Source organism: Antechinus flavipes, chromosome 3, assembly GCF_016432865.1.
Source record: "Antechinus flavipes isolate AdamAnt ecotype Samford, QLD, Australia chromosome 3, AdamAnt_v2, whole genome shotgun sequence".
In the NCBI taxonomy this organism is placed as follows: Eukaryota; Metazoa; Chordata; class Mammalia; order Dasyuromorphia; family Dasyuridae; genus Antechinus; species Antechinus flavipes.
In genome coordinates this window covers 382,242,407-382,262,311 of record NC_067400.1, presented here as the reverse complement: position 1 = coordinate 382,262,311, position 19,905 = coordinate 382,242,407, and the positions used below count along the sequence as shown (strand labels likewise).

General features: G+C 34.3%; 1 protein-coding gene across 1 annotated transcript in view; it reads left to right on the top strand.

Annotated features, from left to right (window-relative positions):
- Nucleotides 1–19,905, top strand: part of LOC127557273 (aldehyde oxidase 4-like) — a 91,713-nt gene that overhangs the window by 39,513 nt on the left and 32,295 nt on the right. Inside the window, exons 12-19 of the mRNA XM_051990655.1 lie at nt 931–1,024; nt 2,025–2,137; nt 3,821–4,005; nt 8,228–8,390; nt 12,979–13,071; nt 15,468–15,637; nt 17,559–17,673; nt 19,326–19,448. Coding sequence (XP_051846615.1) covers nt 931–1,024; nt 2,025–2,137; nt 3,821–4,005; nt 8,228–8,390; nt 12,979–13,071; nt 15,468–15,637; nt 17,559–17,673; nt 19,326–19,448 — 1,056 coding nt within the window. The remainder of the gene's footprint in view (nt 1–930; nt 1,025–2,024; nt 2,138–3,820; nt 4,006–8,227; nt 8,391–12,978; nt 13,072–15,467; nt 15,638–17,558; nt 17,674–19,325; nt 19,449–19,905) is intronic.

The window sequence follows — 19,905 nt, the reverse complement described above, 5'->3', positions numbered from 1 at the left end:
GTCACTTCCCTTTGGGATATGGTAGAAAGAGCACTGTCTGGAGTAAAATAATGTGAGTTCAAATGCTCCTTCTGATATTTATTACCTCTATGATATTGGGTAAATGACAACTTCCTAAATCCTCATTTTCTTCCACTGTAAAATGGAAAGGGTTGGACTAGATAATAACTGAAATATTTTCTTCTAGCTTTAGAGTTATATAATACAGTGATCCTTCTCTGGGACTCAATTCCCCCATTTGTAAAACAAGGAGAAGTATTAAATCACTGCTAGAGCTCTTTGCAATGCAAATCTATGATTCTGTTATATTAGGTGACATCATATTAAGATTTCATAGACATGAGTCTATTTTGCCAAAATCTCCTGTGTTTTTCTTGGTCTAACACTTTTTAGCTTGAGGCCAAGGGCTAGGTATGCAAGTTGAGCCCTTCCTCTTTCAGTGCATCCTTTTCTTTCCCTTAAATCAGAGTTGGTCACTTTAGGATGTGGCATAAAAGCAAGACCTTTGCTGATCCTACTGTATAGATTAAAAGAAGACAAGACTCTTCCAGCAATTAGAAAGCAGCCAGGTGGTACAATAGATAGAACAAGAGGTCTGCAGTCAGAAAGATTTGATTTTAAACCCCACTTTAAAATCTTATTGTGTGACCCTAGGCAAGTTATTTAACCCACATTTGCTTCAATTTATCATCTGTAAAATGAAGACATGCTGAAAAAGGAGGTGGCAAACTACTCCAATGTCTTTGCCAAGAAAATCACATGGTCACAAAGAGATAGAACAAAACAATTGAACATGTTCTTTTCAAGGGTAACTCAAGGCCTTTTAGGAATGAACGTGACTCCCAAATTTGCTCAGACAGATATATAAGTATTCACTTCAGCAATTAGAGCTGAAAATATGCACTTTCCTTTCATTTCATTTCTTTTCAGACTTTAGGGGGACATGTGGCAAGCAAACATGACTATTCTGATATCAACCCCATCCTGGCAGCAGGCAAGGCCATCCTCAATTTAATCTCCAAAAGTAAGATACCAAATTGTCTATTTCCTTTGTAAATGCTATTGGTAGTTAGTCTCCTTAAGCCGATAAGAGTTGATACTGCTTTTTGCCTTTACTAGTGGTGAGCTTAGCATAGTGACACAGAGGTGGCATCTAATGAATATTTGTTGAATTGAGTGGCGTGAGTCATCTACCTGAAACTACAGACAATGTCTAATTAGATCATAAATTTTAGAACAATTATCCAAATGTTTCACTATTTTTTCCCATTTTCTTTTTGCATGTTTGTGCTATAGCCTAAACTTTGCCAAAATACTTTTATTGAAAAAAGATATACTAGTTATGTATCTATTTTTTAAAAAAAATTTGCTTATCTTAAAATATCTATGATTTGAAATAGCTGAAATTCTTCAATTTCTCCATGAAATTCTTCTATCAACATAAATTATAATTTCTCATGTCTTATGAAACAATTTGATTGCTATGTCAGAAAAAAAAACAAAAGAAATTTCTGAGGATGACATTTTTTTGTACAAAGGACAGTAGACTTATTCAGTATACTTACTGGTCTATAATAAAACCTTTAAAATATGCTAGGATCTGTAGAAACTATTGTTCCTTCAACAACACTTTTTAGAATTGAGATTCACTTCCATATAAGGCATCAGATTATTAATTTGTTTAAAACTAAAATTTTTATAATAAATTTTCAAAATTTCTGAATCAAGAGGAGGCAATTTTTCTTGAAGGATTTTACATTTGAAATGAAATAATATTTAGCAGGTACATTAATTTTTCCACTTATTTAATAATATATCAACCTCAGAGTAAAGATAATATACATTTTAAAGAAATTTTAAAAATCAGATACAAAAATACATATTACTGAGTATTGTACACTGCAAAATTCCTTTACTTATAAGTAATTTTTAAAAACATAGATTCAATAAATTTTATCCTTATAAAGTACAGAATGCTCTGTGAATTGTTAAATTCTTTTTCAAACAAGTATCATTTTCTCTAGCAGAAGGGGAACGGCAAATACTTATAGAAGAACTTTTCACATCAACACCTCTCAAAGAAGAACTTCATGAAGGAGAGATTATCTATTCTGTTGTTATTCCCCAACTGCCCAAGGTAAGCTTTGTTGATTATTCATGTCTGTGCCATTACAATTGGCCATTTGAAAAAAAAAAGATTGATAACTGGTCAAAGGATGTGAATAGACAATTTTCAGATGAAGAAATTAAAACCATTTTTAGTCATATGAAAAAGTGCTCTAAATCACTATTGATCAGAGAAATGCAAATTAACACAACTCTGAAGTACCATTATATACCTCTCAGATTGGCTAAGATGTCAGGAAAAGATACTGATGAATGTTGGAGGGGATGTGGGAAAAGTGGGATATTAATACATTATTGGTGGAGTTGTGAACTTATCCAAATATTCTGGAAAGCTATATGGAACTATGCCCAAAGTGCTATGAAACTATGCATACCCTTTGATCCAGCAGTCTCTCTACTGGGACTGTATCCTGTAATCCCATAAAAAAGGGAAAAGGACTCATGTACAAAAATATTTGTAGCAGCCCTTTTTGTAGTGGCAGGGAACTGGAAAGTGAGTAGATGCTCATCAATTGGAGAATGGCTGAATAGGTTATGCTATGAATGTTATGGAATTTTATTGTTCAATAAGAAATTATCAGCAGGATGATTTCACAGAGTCTGGGAAGACTTACATGAACTGATGCTGAGTGAAGTCATTAGAAATTTAAGAACATTGTACTCAACAATAATAAGATTATATGATCAATTCTGATGGACATAGCTCTTTTCAGCAGTGAGGTGATTAAGGCCAGTTCCAATAGTCTTGTGATAAAGAGAGCCACCTGTACTCAGAGAGAAGACTGGCACGGAGTGTGGATCACAGGATAGTCTTTTCACTTTTTTGTTGTTGTTTGCTTGCATTTTCTTTTCTTTCTCACTTTTTTTCTTTTTGACCTGATTTTTCTTGTGCAACAGGATAATTGTGGAAATGTGTTTAGAAGAATCACACATTTAATGTATGTTAAATTACTTGCCATCTGGGGAGAGGATAAGGGGAAAGAGAAGGAGAAAAAAATTTGGAGCACAAGGTTTTGCCAGTATGAGTATTGAAAATTATCTATGCATATGTTTTGAAGATAAAAAGCTTTAATTTAAAAAAAAAGAAAATAGGCTATTGCTCAAGCAGTAAAATCAACTACCTCATTAGAGAGGCATTTTAGTTCTCTCATAGAGAAGTGCTATTCTAGATAAGAACCATTTACTATCCTATTGATCCCTGACAAAATTGTTACTTCTTCTACTTGTGTCCCTCCATGCCCAAGCAAGCCCAGGGATTCCCGAGGTGTAGGCCTCGTGATTTTATGGCTATTTTCCCCAGAGTTCCTCTCTCATTCTGGATCTCCTCTTTCAAGTTTCCTACTCATATCTTCTCATGCCTAGCTGAACTCAGGTGACAATCTGAACATGTATGATAATCTTCAGGGTCTAGGGATCCAATCCCTTCCTCTCTAATGCCCTTGATATGTACAGGTTATATTCAATGGCATGAGACAACTGCTACCATTTCATTTACTTACTGCAACAACATCCACTTAAAATGAGAATTCTTTGGGTTTTTTTCTTCAAGTATGTTATCACTTACCTTTAATCACCTCTAGGAATTCAGATTAATATTGTATCCTGGACACTGAGGATAACCAGGATGATAGACTATTAATTGTATGTGCTTCCCATGCTATAGGATAACAATTCAGAGCTTTTCTCTTTTTAGTGGAACATTATAGCAGCCCAACGACAAGCACAGCGTTTAGAGAATGCCTTTGCAATTGTTAATGCTGGAATGAGCGTCCAGTTTGAAGAAGGCACAAACAATATTAAGGACTTTAAGATGTTCTTTGGAAATGTTGGTTCTACCACAGTCTCAGCAAGTAAAACTTGTGAGCAGCTCATTGGCAAGTATGTTGAAAAATGTGGGATGAAAGGAACATTTTAAAATTTCTAACAACTACTTTTAAAACTGCCTATCTTCTGTTTGTACAATGTTTTATTTAGAATATTGTACTTCAATATGTTGGGAGTCATTCATTTCAATAGTTTAAGTATCACCTTATTTGTGGGTCATAACTTCTTTGTGAATCTATAGATTACTGTAGTAAAAAGAAAAATTATGATCTTATTAATTTTTGGGTGATAATTCTTTCTCAATTGGTTCTTGGAAAAGAGGCATTTTAAATGGGAAAAGGATCATAGGTCTTCATTTCAGGTATGGAGAATGGGAAGGACAAAGAATTGGAGATGGAAGATAGCATGTCACGAGACAGCAAGATAGTACAGTGGATATATAGATATGTCTTGAAGTCATAAAGATCTGAGTTCAAATCTATAGCAAATACTTATAAACTGTATGAATCTTAAGCTGTGTGAATCTGTGCAAATCACTTAATCTGTTTGCAGCTATCTTTCAATTGTTGGAGAATCACATAAGATTATATTTGTAAAATACTTAGCATATTGCTTGAAACAAGATATAAAAGTGTGTTTTCTACTCTCCTTCCCTTATACATTATGATCTTCTCATTGTTTCATGGGTCTTAGTTTATGAGTTATGGGACTCTTAATCAGATGTTTAACTTTACTGAATTTCTGGCATTGACTTTATGTCCTGGTGTGAATGAGTTTCCTTATTCTTCTATGTAGCCCTTTAGGATTATAAGTTATAGAAAAGTTGTCAACCAGCCTAGACAGAGAAATTTCTTCAACATGTGTTCTCTATACCAATTAAGTTATCAGTGCAGTCCCTATCTCTATTTGTATGCAAGAAGTGTTAGTGTGCTATTATTTTGGCCCTTATGTATATCCCCATATATATCCTTATGCATATCTCCATGGGTCTACATAAAGTACATAGGTAGGCAAAAAAGACAACTAGCATTTTTTCTGTTCACTATTCTTCAAGGGAGATTTTAATTCTGACAGAAGAGGAAGTGGGGAATTAGGTTAAAAGACCACTCTCCTTAGAGAAGAGTATTGAACTAGAACTTTGTCTTCTTCAATAGTTTTATTAGATTAGGGGTTATAATTTTTAGTTTCAAATTAAACTCTTGATTGTTGTTCTTTAATGAGAACTGAGACTCTTAAGCCTTATATTCAAGACTTGACTCTCTTCCCACCAGATATACATTATGAACACATATGGTGAATAGCAAATAGAAATAAGAGAAAGTAAATAATGAAGAATATATACCAGACAATATAGCAAGAAGAATCTCTCCCATTTGGAGCAAAATAATTAGATTATCTGAAAGAGGCAGAGGGACAGATATAGAGATGTAGAATAACAGAGAGGGGGAGAGGGAGGAAGAGGAGAGAGAGAGAGAGAAAAAAAAGAAGAGAAGAGAAAAAGAAAAGAGAAGAGAGGGAGAAAAGAGAAGAGAAGAGAAGAGAAGAGAAGAGAAGAGAAGAGAAGAGAAGAGAAGAGAAGAGAAGAGAAGAGAAGAGAAGAGAGAGGAAAAGAGAAGAAAAGAGAAGAGAAAAGAAGAGAGAGAGAAAGAGAAGAGAAGAGAAGAGAAGGGGGAGGGAGGGAGATAGACAGACAAATGGACAAAGACATAAGAGACAAAGAAAGTCCCAGATGTCACTCAAGGGGAAAATTTTTCTGAGTATCAAATATAGCTGATGATGGAAGAGAATTGCCAGTTCCTCTCATATCAGTTTCTTTTCATTGTCTTTCTCTCTAATAACCTAAAAAAGAGAGAATGGAAATATCTCTCGAAGCTAGAAACCAGAAGAACCCTAGATTTCTCTTTTCTCCCATTCTCATCAAATCCACTTTACCCCTTGCACATGCACAGGACATTGAGTAATCAGTCTCTAACAATAGGGTGAAAATCCCATATAATTGGTCTTTCTAAGGGATACACACACACACACACACACACACACACACAAATACACACACACACACCATTTTGAGGGAAGAAATTTGGTAAGAATTTGAGAGAAGTACTCTGTCTTTTATTTACAATATATTGCATTTTATATTGCCTAGTTAAATAGATTTATGGATTATATCATCTAGTTGTCATTTCAGCTATGTCTGACTCTTTGTGACCCCATTTGAAGTTTTCTTTGCAAAGATCCTGGAGGGTTTTGCCATTTTCTTCTGCAAATCACTTTACAGATTTAGTACCTGAGGCAAATAGGGAAAAGTGACTTATCCCACATATCTAATAAGTCTCTGAAGCTGTATTTGAACTCAAAAAATGAATCTTCCTGACTTCAGGCCCAGCATTCCATCCACTATACTGCCTAGTTGCCTTTCATATTACCTACTTATAAATAAATTCATCTTCAAAAAATGAATAATGGGGCTTTAAAAGATAACTGCAAATTTCTTGTATAGTGGAAATAACCCTCACAAAACAAGGATAAGTGAAAAAGAACAAAATGAGAGACTATTCCCAATGTAGGCTCTTCTTCAACTATATGATGAAGTCAAAGCCATGATCCAACTCAGTCCATTATTTTTATAAAAATTACAAGAAATTTATAAAGATTTTACTAAACTTAATGATCAATCCTTAGAAACCTCTGTTGAGATTTTTTACTCATTATTGAAAGGCAAAAAGTCATATGCCACTGGAGAATACTTATTCTTTTTGTGGTAAAAATCAGTACTGTCATATAGGAAACATATGACAACAAACCAATTTGTGTTATATCAGATTTTGTTGGAAGATATGTGGCTGGCATTATAGAAATTTGAAAGACAAAAATTTTGGATAAATTATAATGTATGGGAAGTTTAGAGATAAAAATACAGATGTTTCTATTAAATCTCAGTTTACAATATATATTAGATTTTATTTTTAAAATATATGAAAAGCCAATTTTTTTGTAAACCACTAAAGGCAGATTACATGTGATCATCTGCTATATGAAGCAAAGTAAAAGATAGATCCTCCACATTAAATTATTTCTTTAATAAAAACAATGTTTTATGGGGAAACTGTTTAAGTATAGCCAATAGCAGAGCTATTGCTTTGTCTGGAATTTTTTAGAGTCCACGAGGTTATAGAGATAAATTTCAAATATTTCAATTAGGAAGGGAAAAGAGACCTGTAGCAGAGGTGAGAAAGGAACCAAAAAGAGAGAAAATAAATGTGCTTCTTTTTCCTTTCCACAGATCCTACACTCTCTACATAAAATCATTGGCTATATTACTCACTGGTGACATTCTAGCTATATGATTCTGGACAAATCACTTAACTTGTCTCATAATCTATTTCCTCATGTGTAATAGTGATGTTAATGACATCTACCTCCTAGGATTATTTTGAGGATCAAATATTATAATATTCAACAAAGAATTTATTTGCCATTGAGGCAAAGAAGTTAGAGCTGGAAATGCATAAAATTTTATAGACTATTATTAAAGTATCCAAAACCAAAGTGTTTCAATAGTCTAATCTATGAAGTACTTTATAGTGTAATGAATATCTTTCATTTTAAAGATTTGTTGATTTTCTTATGACAAAATTATGAAACTTCAACATAGTATGCATTTTCTTTTGCAAAATGTTCCAATTTAGCTGATACTTTTTTGTCATAACAATTATGACAGATGGTTGTCAGTATTATGATACTCAGCAGATGTTTTTGGAAAAATTAATACCACAGAATCAACCCCTTTAAGATAAAAGTTTTTAACAGTGAGTAAGAAAATATATAATTATAATCTGTATCTCTGATGACTTCCTTTATCTAACCTCCCTTCCTGGTATATTAGTGAAATTTATATTGCTATAGATAGATTTCTCAATAACAAATTAGTTGCTTGGTAAACTATATTAACTTTTGGGGACATTAAAATGTTTCTTTTCAGAACATTTTGAAAGTGGAAATGAAATTATTCTCATAGGCACTATTGTACAGGTTACTAATAATTTGTTTAGTCATATCAGTTATATCTGACTTTAAGTGACTATATTTGGTGTTATTTTTGCGAGGATGCTGAAATATTTTGCCATTCCTTCTCCAGCTCATTTTATGAATGAGGAAACTGAGACTAAGAAGAGTAAGGGGCTTAAGTGTCTGGGGCCAGATTTAAACCCTATCCTCTCGGCTACTTAGCTTCTCTTGTCAAAGCATGCTAATTGTGTCTACTCTTTTCATATAGACAATGGAATGATATTATGTTGAGTGAAGCCTGCAGATTGGTGCTGGATGAAATTCAAATTCCACCAACAGCAGTGGGAGGCATGGTTGAATACAAAAGAACCCTGATGATAAGTTTCATCTTCAAATTCTACCTTAAAGTACTAAGAGAACTACATAAGCTGGTAAACTGCTTTTTTCCATCTTGAAGTTTATTAATATTTGTTCATGCTTTGTGAGCCTGTTTTCCCCAGAGCAGTCTTTAAAAAAGATTTTTTAAAGTCTAGGTTTTGCTATCAGATAGTATTTTTTATATTACCAGGTTATTTAAAATGTCTTTTTAATTATTGTATTAAAAATGATAAGAAAAAATAGAAAAGGAATACAAAAACAAAACAAAACATCGTCATGTGCCCAGCAGAACATCAGAAAGGATGCAAATATATATAACAATAAATTACTAGCTCAAGAAAGGCTATATGATAGTAGAAAAAATTATATTCATGAGTGTCCATTTTTTCTTTATTTCCTCGTAGGATGTTCTTTTGTGTTCTGCTGTGCGACTTTTTTTACCTTATTCTTTTTTTCCCTTTCATCCTCCACTTCTCCCAAGCAAACTATATTTAAGCAAGGATATATAAACACACACACACACACACACACACACACACACACACACACACATACATACTTAGGTATAGTCAGAAGCAAGATATTACTCTTCAAGTTCCTCTCACTTGGACATTACTAAAGAAAAAATGCTTCCTACCAAATAATCTTTTCAGTGGCATTCAACCTATAAAAGCAGTCTTTTTCTTATGAGATTTCTTCTTAGGAATTCATATTTCTTTTGCTTATTTATTATTTATTCTCACCTAGCCTCTTGATCATCATAGAAATCCTCTCCTCTCCTTTTATAAATCCTTTAAGCATATCTCTATAATTTCCCAAATACCAGCTTATATCAAATACAGAATGTATATGTTCCATTTTTTTTTCCGGATGATCAAGTGAATAGTTATTAAGTATCTCATTTTTTTTTCCTTTTTGAATTGATTTTTCTTGTGTAGCAAGACGCTTGTATAGATATATATGCATAAACAAGAGAACTGTTCGGTTCTGCAAACATATATTGTATCTAGGATATATTGCAACATATCTAACATATATAGGACTGCTTGCCATCTATGGGAGGGGGTGGAGGGAGGGAGGGGAAAAATCAGAACAGAAACAAGAGCAAGGGATAATGTTGTAAAAAAAATTACCCTGGCATGGATTCTGTCAATATAAAGTTATTATAAAATAAAAAAAAAGATATATATACATATATTGGATCTAACATTAAAAAAAAAACAACAAAAACAAAACTAGAGGAGATATTCACAAAGACAAAAGAAGCCAATTAAAAACCAACAATAACTTCTCTATAAGGAATTATATGTGGATATAATTTGCTATATCCTAACTTGCTATGCCCTGAACAAGATTTTTATGGCCACCCTACCTTTCCTTGCCATTAGGACTGGGAGAATTGAGTTAGGAAAAATCTTGGAACTTCAGTCACCTTTACATACTATTGTGCCATAAAACCCAGGTACATTATCTGGATCTTTGCAAGGATAATTCTTCTTCCTTTTGAGTATTGTCCCTTGCCTCTCTGTCTCCTATCCTTGACCTTCTTATCTTGACCCTTATCCTATCAGTATTAAGTTATGATCCTTTCCTGACTAAAACACTTTATAAGTTCTCTGCCTCATTTCCTTTGGGTTGGAATGATTTTTGAACATGAGTTCCATCTGGTTGGCTAGACTAAAATTCTCCACAATAAAAGATTAAAAACCAATCTCTGTCTTGCCTCAGTTTCTCTGGTATTACATATTCAAGAGGGGAAAGTGGATATTTAATGTTGTAGAGGATTTTCAAGCAGTTCTGATGTAAAGCCCAACGATGTGTAAGACTTTTAAAACACAAAAGCTTCACAGCAAACAAGAAAGGTAAATTTATTTAATTAATTAGATGTGACTATATGATTATGTAGGTAGCATAATAATAGAGAATGGAGAAACAAGAAAAACAAAGAGGTTGGTGGTGAATTGGTTCTGTTCTTGGGATTTTAAGAGGAAAGTAAAGGAGGGAATAAAATGGTATGGAAAGGTAAAAGAAGGTGAACTTACTATTCGTCATTTTGGGGGTGTGGAAGAAGAATATACAAATGTAAAAGAAAGAAGGAGGGCAAAGTGGACATTGGATAAACCTATTTTTTGAAATATACAAAGAAAGGTTAAACACACAAGCTTATGCAGAAAAATATGAAAGTCAACAAGGAAACAAGTGGTCATTGGGCAGGGTGAGCATAAGATGAGAGGATAATACCAGAGAGTTTATAGTCAAAAGAAAAACAAATTTCTTAATCCTGAAGGATAACTAAAGGGTTGGGAATAAGAAAATCAAAGAACTAGAATGTGTGGCAATTTTTAATTACTTATGAAGTAATGACTGCACAAATTATGGTATATGAATATGTATTCATGTATTCATGAATAAATATGTACTAATGTACTATAAAAAATGATTAAAGAGAAAACTTCAGAGAATCCTGGGTATAAAGTGATGTAGATTAAAGTGAGCAGAATCAGAAAAAAAAATTTATATAAGTATTCAATATGGTAAAGAAAGACAATTTTGGGAGATTTAAGAACTTTGATCAAAATATTGACCTACCATGTCTTTAAAAAAAAACAAACAATGATGAAGAATGTTGCCTATCTAACTTCTGATAGCAAGATAATAGATACATTTTAATATATGGCCAATGTGTTAATTTATTTTCTTTGTTCAAGTTTATTTGTTACAGTTATTTTATTCTTTCTTTCTTTTTTTTTTTTAATTGAGAAGGTAAGTTAGCAAATGTAATCTTCTCCCTACTCCAAATAAAGGCCATTGTAAAATTTTTAAAAACTCACAGAGGAGAGCAAGAGAAAGTTCAGATGGAAATAGAGTCAAACAGTTTAGTCTTGAACGTAATGGAGATTCATGGTTTCAAAAAGAATTCTCTTTTCTATGTGCATGAAAATAAACCTTTTGGTGTTTGTTAATAATAAAACACATTTTAAAAAGACAAGTTATTTTTAGGAACTCTGATCATGAATTTCCTTATTTGTAAAATAGAAATAAGAATAATACCTGTACCACCTTATTACATAGGTTTGTTGTGAAGATTTGGTGAGTTAAGACATGTAAATCTATTCTTGTAAAATTTAAAGTGCTATTTAAATGTACCTTTGTTATTGTACAGCTCCAGGGCCTAGCAAAGAGTCTGGAACTTATGAGGCATTTGAAAATGATAGTTGCATTGAAATGCTGTATGGGACCAACAAATAGATAGGAATTAGAGAGAGAAAAAAGGAAGCAAATCAAAGACAGAGTGAGGAGGAGGCTTGTTTTCCTCTGTGGTTCTACCAAGAGTTTTTGGAAATTAGGATGGAAGAGTATCTTTAAATGACTTCTTTCAAACTCATATTCAGTCACCTCCTCCCCAATATCCATCATTCCAATTAAGTAAATATGGCTTCTTGGCCAGTATGTTAGGGTGGGAAGGCTGATGCCAGGGACCACAAACTCTATGATCATTGTATCTTGCTCAAAGTTTTCTCGAGATCAGATTTTATTCTTTCAGTTTGATGAGGGGGGCCCCAAAACTCTTTCTCTTTCCCTCTCTCTAACTTCTGGGTGAGCCATGAGGTAAACCACTTGAGAAGCTCCTTGAAGAAGAGATTCTCTCTGTCAATAAAAAGTTATTTAAAAATAAATAATAATAATAATAATAATGATTAAAAAAAGGAGAGATTTTTCTTGAACCCTGCCTCTGCAAAAGACCAGAGCCAGGGAATCAAGCATTCTGTTATCTAGGTGGCATTGGTTGAGTTCCACTCCTACTTAGCTGAGTTGGAGATTCTAACCCCATTGAGACACTCAATCAATTCCAAGATTTTCTATTCTGATTCCAGCCCAGACTGCACCCAACCCCCATCAAGAGCTGCTAGCCTAGGCTTCTATTATAAAAAGAGCCAATTTGGGGCCTAGTCCTTGCAGAGAACCCAACCTGCCAAGGAACCTCTCTCTCTCCCTGGCATAGCAGCAACTTCTGTCCACTGAAATGATGTTCTCTTTCAGCATTACCCCCTCTTTTATTTCTTTCTCACCTATATCCCTAACAAGAGTTTATATCTCTCTGTCGGGATTTCTCTGCTAGAAACTTTGCTTCTCTGTCAGGATTCCTCCACTAGAAACTTTACTTCTCTGTCAGGACCTTGCCACCAAAGAATTCAGTCTTTCTATTCATGCATAGCTAAGACAGACTTCTCAATGCCGATAAAAAACTTCTTTTGCCAGTCTAGCTTTTCAGATTTGTAAATTCCTTTATACAAAGGACCTCTGCGCTGCCAGAAGAGGTTCTCACAACTCCCTGCCCTGCGCTGAATCCTAGGACAATCAAGGGGACCCTGTGCCGAACCTCACCATTTGGGGACGCAACCTCCAACCTCTTCATTTGGTTCCCTGAACCTGCCACTAACTTTATCATTTAACTCCCTGACCACCAGGAACCCTAACCTCATCAAGTTTAACTCATGATTTTTTTCATAGTGGAACTGGCAACTGAAGCCTTGGAAATTAATGGAAAATGTCACTTTTAAAGCTACCCCCAAACTGTGATAATCATGAAACATAAAAAACTTAATAAGAATTAAGAAAATATTTTTTTTTCTTTTTCAGAATCCCGGGATGTACCCAGAAATTCCAGAAACTTTCATGAGTGCTCTGGAAGAATTTCCCATCAATATTCCAAAAGGAATACAAATGTTCCAGGTTGGTAGCACCATTTGAAATAGTCCAGGCAATAAAATTCAAGATGTCCATAGTAATTCATAATTTAGAAATATTTATTTGTAACTGGCCTAGATGGTGTTCATGGCCAGGATGGACCTCCAGAAGGATTCTGGCATGGTTCAATGCCCAACTGAAGTAGGGGCAGCCTTATAAGCATTCTTGTTCACCCTTGCTGGCACCTTTGACATTAAACAGTGACTCCACTTTACAGGACAAAAGATACAAAGGCAGGTGTTTTAACATAGATAGGGATCAGGGTTAGGTGACCACCCTCGTGGAACAGATATCCTTGGGAGATTGTTGATCTGGCACTTTGAAGTGCAAAAGAAGTCCCCTAATCTAGCTGAGCAGACCCTTCTCTGCCAGCCCCCGGCCATAAGACTGAGGGAGGGGAGGAGAGGCCAGTCCTTTGCCCATTTCACATTTAATTTGAAAACTGAGAGGAAACTTCATATTCTTGAGGCTAGCAAGGATTCCTCATGCCCTTCCCCATTTTCAGCAAGCATATTTCTTTTTAGGGACTTTGCTGCAACTAAGTAGACTTGATCATTGTCATTTACATATGATTTTCTCCATTCTGGTTCCAAGCTTTTACCGAAGGAAATTTTATCTGAATTTCTACTTTGAGACTTTCATTAAAAATGTCCTTTTTGTTGTTTTGTAACATTTCATGTTTTTCCATTAATATTCGATGCAAATCTCATCTCCAGGAAGCATGCCCTGATTCATCTCATTTTATTTTGACCATTCTTTTATGCTTCTCTTCATGCTCTCTAAGCAGTACCTGTTATGTCTTGCTTTTTAGAGCCCCAAGTTGAGGTGACAAAACATATCATTAGAGTCCCCATGCCAGGGTGATTAAAATATCCTGCTTTCTAGAGCCCCTAAATTGGGGTGACAAAACTTACTGTTGCTTTCTAGAGTCCCCACACAGTATGATTAAAATATATATTCCTAGTGGAGAAGTGATGAAGCAGGACTCCTGAGGATGGTGGAAAAATGGAGTCCCTTTATTTCAAGGATTTTCCCCTTTATATAATGTAACAAAAATAACACTGTGCACATGGGACCACATAAACAACTTGCTATTGTACATAGTTTGCCACCTGGTATCCCTCTTCTACCTGGTATCACTCTGCTTTAATCTCAACAAAGGTTGTCACCACCCCCTGACTTCTCAGGAAGGCCAAGAGCACTTAGGGGAAATGGGGAGTCTAACCAGACATTGTTAGCAGATTTTCTCTGGGCTGAAGGGTCTTATACCTTACCCAGAGTTTCCCCACTGACTGCGACCCTCTACACTACCCTGTCCTTTAATTAACGTGCAATACTAAATATATTGCATACTATATACATTCTATATAGAGATATATAATATTATATAAGATATGTATGTAACATGAATATATACATTATAGGATATATACATACTATATACTAATATATAAGATGGCATATAACATGTACAATACTAATATACACTCTATATAATATATACTATTTATTACATATATACATGTTATATGTATGTAAATATGCTATGCATTATATGTATATGCTTCACATTAATATGATAATGTGTGTATGAACATAGTATTCATACATAGTATATGTTGTATATATGCATATACATAGGTCTCTATATTTATATTTGCATATAACACTATATGTAATAATATAGCATATATTATATATGATATGATATAGACTATAATATGTTGATACACAAAACTATATATTTTACTGTATATAATACCATATATATAATGGTAATATATTGCTGTATATGTGGGGAAGGATGCAGTAGTGGATAGAATGTTGGAGTCAGAAGACCAGAATCTGAAACTTTTCTTAGATTCTGATTCTATAACTTTGAACCAGTCACATTAACTCTGATCTCAGTTTCCTCATATATAAAATTCGTATAATAGTAGCATCTACCTCAAAGGGTTACTGTAAGGATCAAATAGGACAATGATAAATATTTAGATAGGTATCAGTACAAAAGAATTTAAGCAAATTTAATATCTTGAGAGATATTAAAATTTCAAATGGCTTAAGACTTATAGGGATACCTTGTATATGGAAATTGTTTGGAAATCTGAAAGCACTATATAAAAGTTAGCTATTATTACCGTATAACAATACTAAATAATTTGCAAGTTTTAAAGTGTAAATATCTAGTACTATGTTCAGCACACAAGTGTTCATAAACAAATACCTGATGGATTGATAAGAATATTTAGTAAATCATTGCCTCTATGTTGTTTTTCTTTTTCTTAGAGTTTATCAATGGCTCAGAAATATTTCTATGATTTTTTTTGATGGATAAAAATGTCTAATGGTGGATTAATTTACTTTTTTACATTTGTCAGTGTGTAGATCCTCACCAATCTCCCCAAGATCCAGTTGGACATCCAGTCATGCACCAGTCAGGGATTAAACATGCCACTGGGGAAGCTGTCTATAATGATGACATACCCCGAGTTGACAAAGAACTTCACCTGGCTGTAGTGACCAGTACCAGAGCACATGCAAAAATCTTGTAAGTAAACAAAAAAGACATCTTACAAAGCTATTGAATATTTTTACAATAAAAAAAATAGATTCTCAGTTCTATACTAGAGTCCTTTTATACATCTTCAAGTCTTTTAGTAAAAAGTAATTGATGTTTATTTATTGCAGAATAAAAAAGAAATACATGACTCAAGAGAGTCAATATCTGTTCAATATGATACAATCCAGTAGGGAGAGGGAGAGAGGATAGAGCAAAGTATGCCTGAAGGATAACATAGTGGCTATGAAAATATCACAATACATTACATGTGATTTCATAAGTCCATTGTGATTTCTTTTTTTTATTTGGAATTACTTAAAGTTACTGTTCCGCAATAAACACATATTAGAATTAACTTTGCAGCAATCATGTAATTCTCTGGGCCCATGTCACCCAGGAGTATTCTAGAACCAGTTTTTTTTGGCTTTGCAAGATGATAGTTAAATGTGAGCCTCTGTACTTGAAAAATTGGTAAATAATACAAATCACAGTTTGATTTTATTGATCTCTAGACTTAAGATGATGGAAAGAATGTTAATACTGCAGATTAAACTTAAAAGTATGCTGTGAATCCATTTTGGAGGAAGAATAGTTGTTAATCTTTAACCAGCACATCCCAGCTATCCCATTCTCCTTTCTCCTCTCATGATTTCATGAAAGCTTCAATTAAAATTCCACCTTCTTTTGTAAGCTGTCTGTAACTTCTCTAAATTTCAGTGCCTTCCCTCTGTAATTATCTCTTATTTATCTACTATATAGCTTGCTATGTATGTATTTGCAAGTTGTTTCCCCATTAATTTATAACCTCTTTGACAGCAGGGCAATATTTTACCTCTGAGTATTTCCAGTGTTTATCATAGGGTCTGGTACATAAAATCATTTAATAATATTTATCAGTTGATCGATCATTACTATTCCCTAGTACCCTCATGACTTAGGTTACTAATGTCTATTGATAGTTCCTTGCTAATATCTGTGGATATTACTTAGTTGTTAGATTAGATACTGGGTCTATAAAGAATAGATTTGGGTTGATAAAGGTGCCTCAACTTTTCCATAATCTTAACTACTCTACCTTTAGCTTTGACTCTGCTAGCCTACAGGCCTGAGGGAAACATACTCTTTCCTGTTTCGACCCACACTTGAAATAATACTTTATATCTGGCTTCCTAACATGCAAGGAAGGAACTTAGAATTGCTTCCTTTGTCCTAGAACCATTTGATAAAGAAAACTTTTACTTTTCTGGACTCAGAAGTTTTCATTTTGAACTTTGGATTTTTGGTACCAATATAGTAGTTGCTTGTTACAATTTCCTAGAGATTCGAAAGTCTCCAATCTTGGAAATTTTTTCTTGCTCATCTCTTTATTCTCACTTGAGGATTAGAGGAAAGGGAGCATTTGAGAACTTTTTGAATGGTTAAGGATTAGAATAAAATACAAATAGATCAAGATTCGAGATTTGGACAAAGTGAAAAGCTGAGATGTCCCATAGTGAAAGTCAGCATAAGGAGCAGTGCCAATAGCTGCCAGGAACTCATTATGAAATAGTCCTTCAGGTTATAAAGGTTTAATATGACACATATTGTGTTGTAATCTCAGCACTCTGTTTGTTCTACTTGCTGACTTCTTCAGAAGTACAAACTAAAAGCAGTTCCTACCTTCCTTCCAACACACCCAAATTCATTTCCCAGAAGAGTTCACACCACCATCACCTACTATGAAAATGGGAGTAACTGTGTCAGTAGGATTGGCAGACTGACCTCCATGATTTGGGTTCTTCCTTATGGTTTTCAAGATTTCTGGTGTCACAATGAGAAATAATCATTAGCACACATCTACAATTCAATATTAAGATCAAGATCATGGTATCACAATCTATATTGTTAATTCTAACATTTTCCTTCCAAGGTCAATTGATTTTTCAGAAGCCCTAGAATTACCAGGAGTCGTTGATGTGATAACTGCTAATGATGTCCCAGGAGAAAATAACCATGAAGGGGAGATATTTTATGCAGAAAATGAGGTGTGCTATCTTTTTCAGGACCAATGAGGAACTTAATATTCAGTTGATTATTTTTATGTATGATTTAATTGTCTAAATATGTTGCCTTAATTATCCAGAATAGTCATTTGTTTCTTTGACGCAATCGTATAGATTAAATGCATCATATACAGATACTCATAGACAGAAAACTTATGTCTGAATCCCAGTCATAGTACCATCAGTGAATTTCTTACTTTTTCTATTTATATTCCCAGTTTAGTATAGCACATTAATTGTTATATTTATTTTGTTTCTAGCTGTGTAACTTTGGGAAATTTACCTTATTTCTCCAAAATTCTGTTTTCTTAGCTGTAAAATGGATGTAATAGTATTTTTTTTTTGCTATTTGACTCACAGTTTTGGAAATCCAACAAAATAATGGAGGGAAACTAAATTCTTTTCCTGGATAAGTTGTGGAGAAGTGTGTTGTGTCCTGTTTTCTAGAGCCCTCAAGCTGGGGTGATAAAATGTCTCATCCTAGTGGAGAAGTGATGAGGCAGGAATCCTGAGGATGAGGGAAAATGGAGTCTGTTTATTTCAAGGACTTTCCCCTTTTTATACCCTCATACCCTTATATAACAAAACCACTGGGCATGCACCCAATATATACTGAGCATGTGGGACCATATAAACAACTTGCTATTGTACGTAGTTTGCCACCTGGTATCACTTCCACCTGGCATCACTCTGCTTCAATCACAGCACAGGTTGTCACTGCCCCCTGACTTCTCAGGAAGGCTGACAGCCCTTAGGGGAGATGGGGAGCTAAACCAAACATTGTTAGGAGGTTCCCTCTGGACTGAAGGGTCATACTTTCCCCACTGTCTGTGACCCTCTTCAGTAGTGGAAAAAACAATGAATTTGGAAAAATGAGAATTTGGGTTCTAAGCATGCTTCTGGTCCTTACTACTCATGTAACTGTAAGCAAGTCTTTTCATCATTCCACATGTCAATTTTCTCACAAGAAGAATGCATGAGGATACTTTACTAGATCATAGCTAAAATCTCTGCCAGCTCTGAATTTATAAATTGTAATTTTATTTCCAGGAATAAGGAATAATAATAGTTAACATTTATATAATGCTTAATATGTGTTGGGCACTATGCTAAGCATACTACTACTAATAATGATAATAGCAGCTAACATTTAAATAGTCCTATGTGCAAAACACTTGTGAAGTGAATAGAAATGCTGGACCTGGTATCAAGGATATTCTCCTTAGGTCAAGTCTGACCAGAAATACTTATTGACTGTGTGGACAAGTCAATCAACCCTAATTGCCTCAGTTCCTTATTTGTAAAAATGATATGGAGAAGGGAATGGCAAACCACTTCAGTCTCTTTGCCAAGAAAAACCTTTATAAAGTCATGAAGGGCTGATAGGGAATGAAATGACTGAAGAAAAACATGTGCTGAGCATGTTATAATTAGTATCTTATTTGATCCTTGTTACAATCATGGGAGGTAGGTGCTATCAATGTTTTCAGTTTACAAATGAGAAAGCCGAAGAACATGATATTATCTACTTGCCCTGTGTTTTTTGGGAAATGAAATAAACTCTTATCAACAGAGTATAAAATTTATGGTGACTACTCTCATGAAATAAAAGATAATATTTGGTTGTATCATAGGTGATTTGTGTGGGTCAGATTGTCTGTACTGTGGCTGCAGATACATATGCCCATGCAAAGCAAGCAGCTGACAAAGTGAAGATTAGTTATGAAGATATGGAGCCAAGAATCATAACCATAGAGGTAATCACCCTATTTCCTATTCTTGCTGGTAAAAATGATGGAGGTTTTCTCAGAAATTAGCACATCACTTCACAAACTAGCCTCATTCAGGATGGACTTCCTCCACTAGTGGCTCATGGCTGCTTTATCCAGTGGGTACACTTCTTTATCTAGCTACTTCTTCCCCTTTTATTTATTTCTACCTACTTCATGCTTTGTTGGCAACCTCATCCTAGTGTTTCTTTATGTTCAGCTCTGCCCGGTGGTAATGATGGCCTTTCCCTTTGCAAACAGAACTGGGTAAACTATAGTAGACTAATTACTGATTCCTATTTTATATAAAGAAGCAGAAGGTATAGAATTGACTGTAATGAGTTGCCCTTGAGTCTTTAGTCCAGGCTATAGCTTTAGTGGTAGAAGCTCAAATAGAGGAAAGGTTTTTTTTTCCTTATGAGGTTCATTGTGTCCAATGTGAACT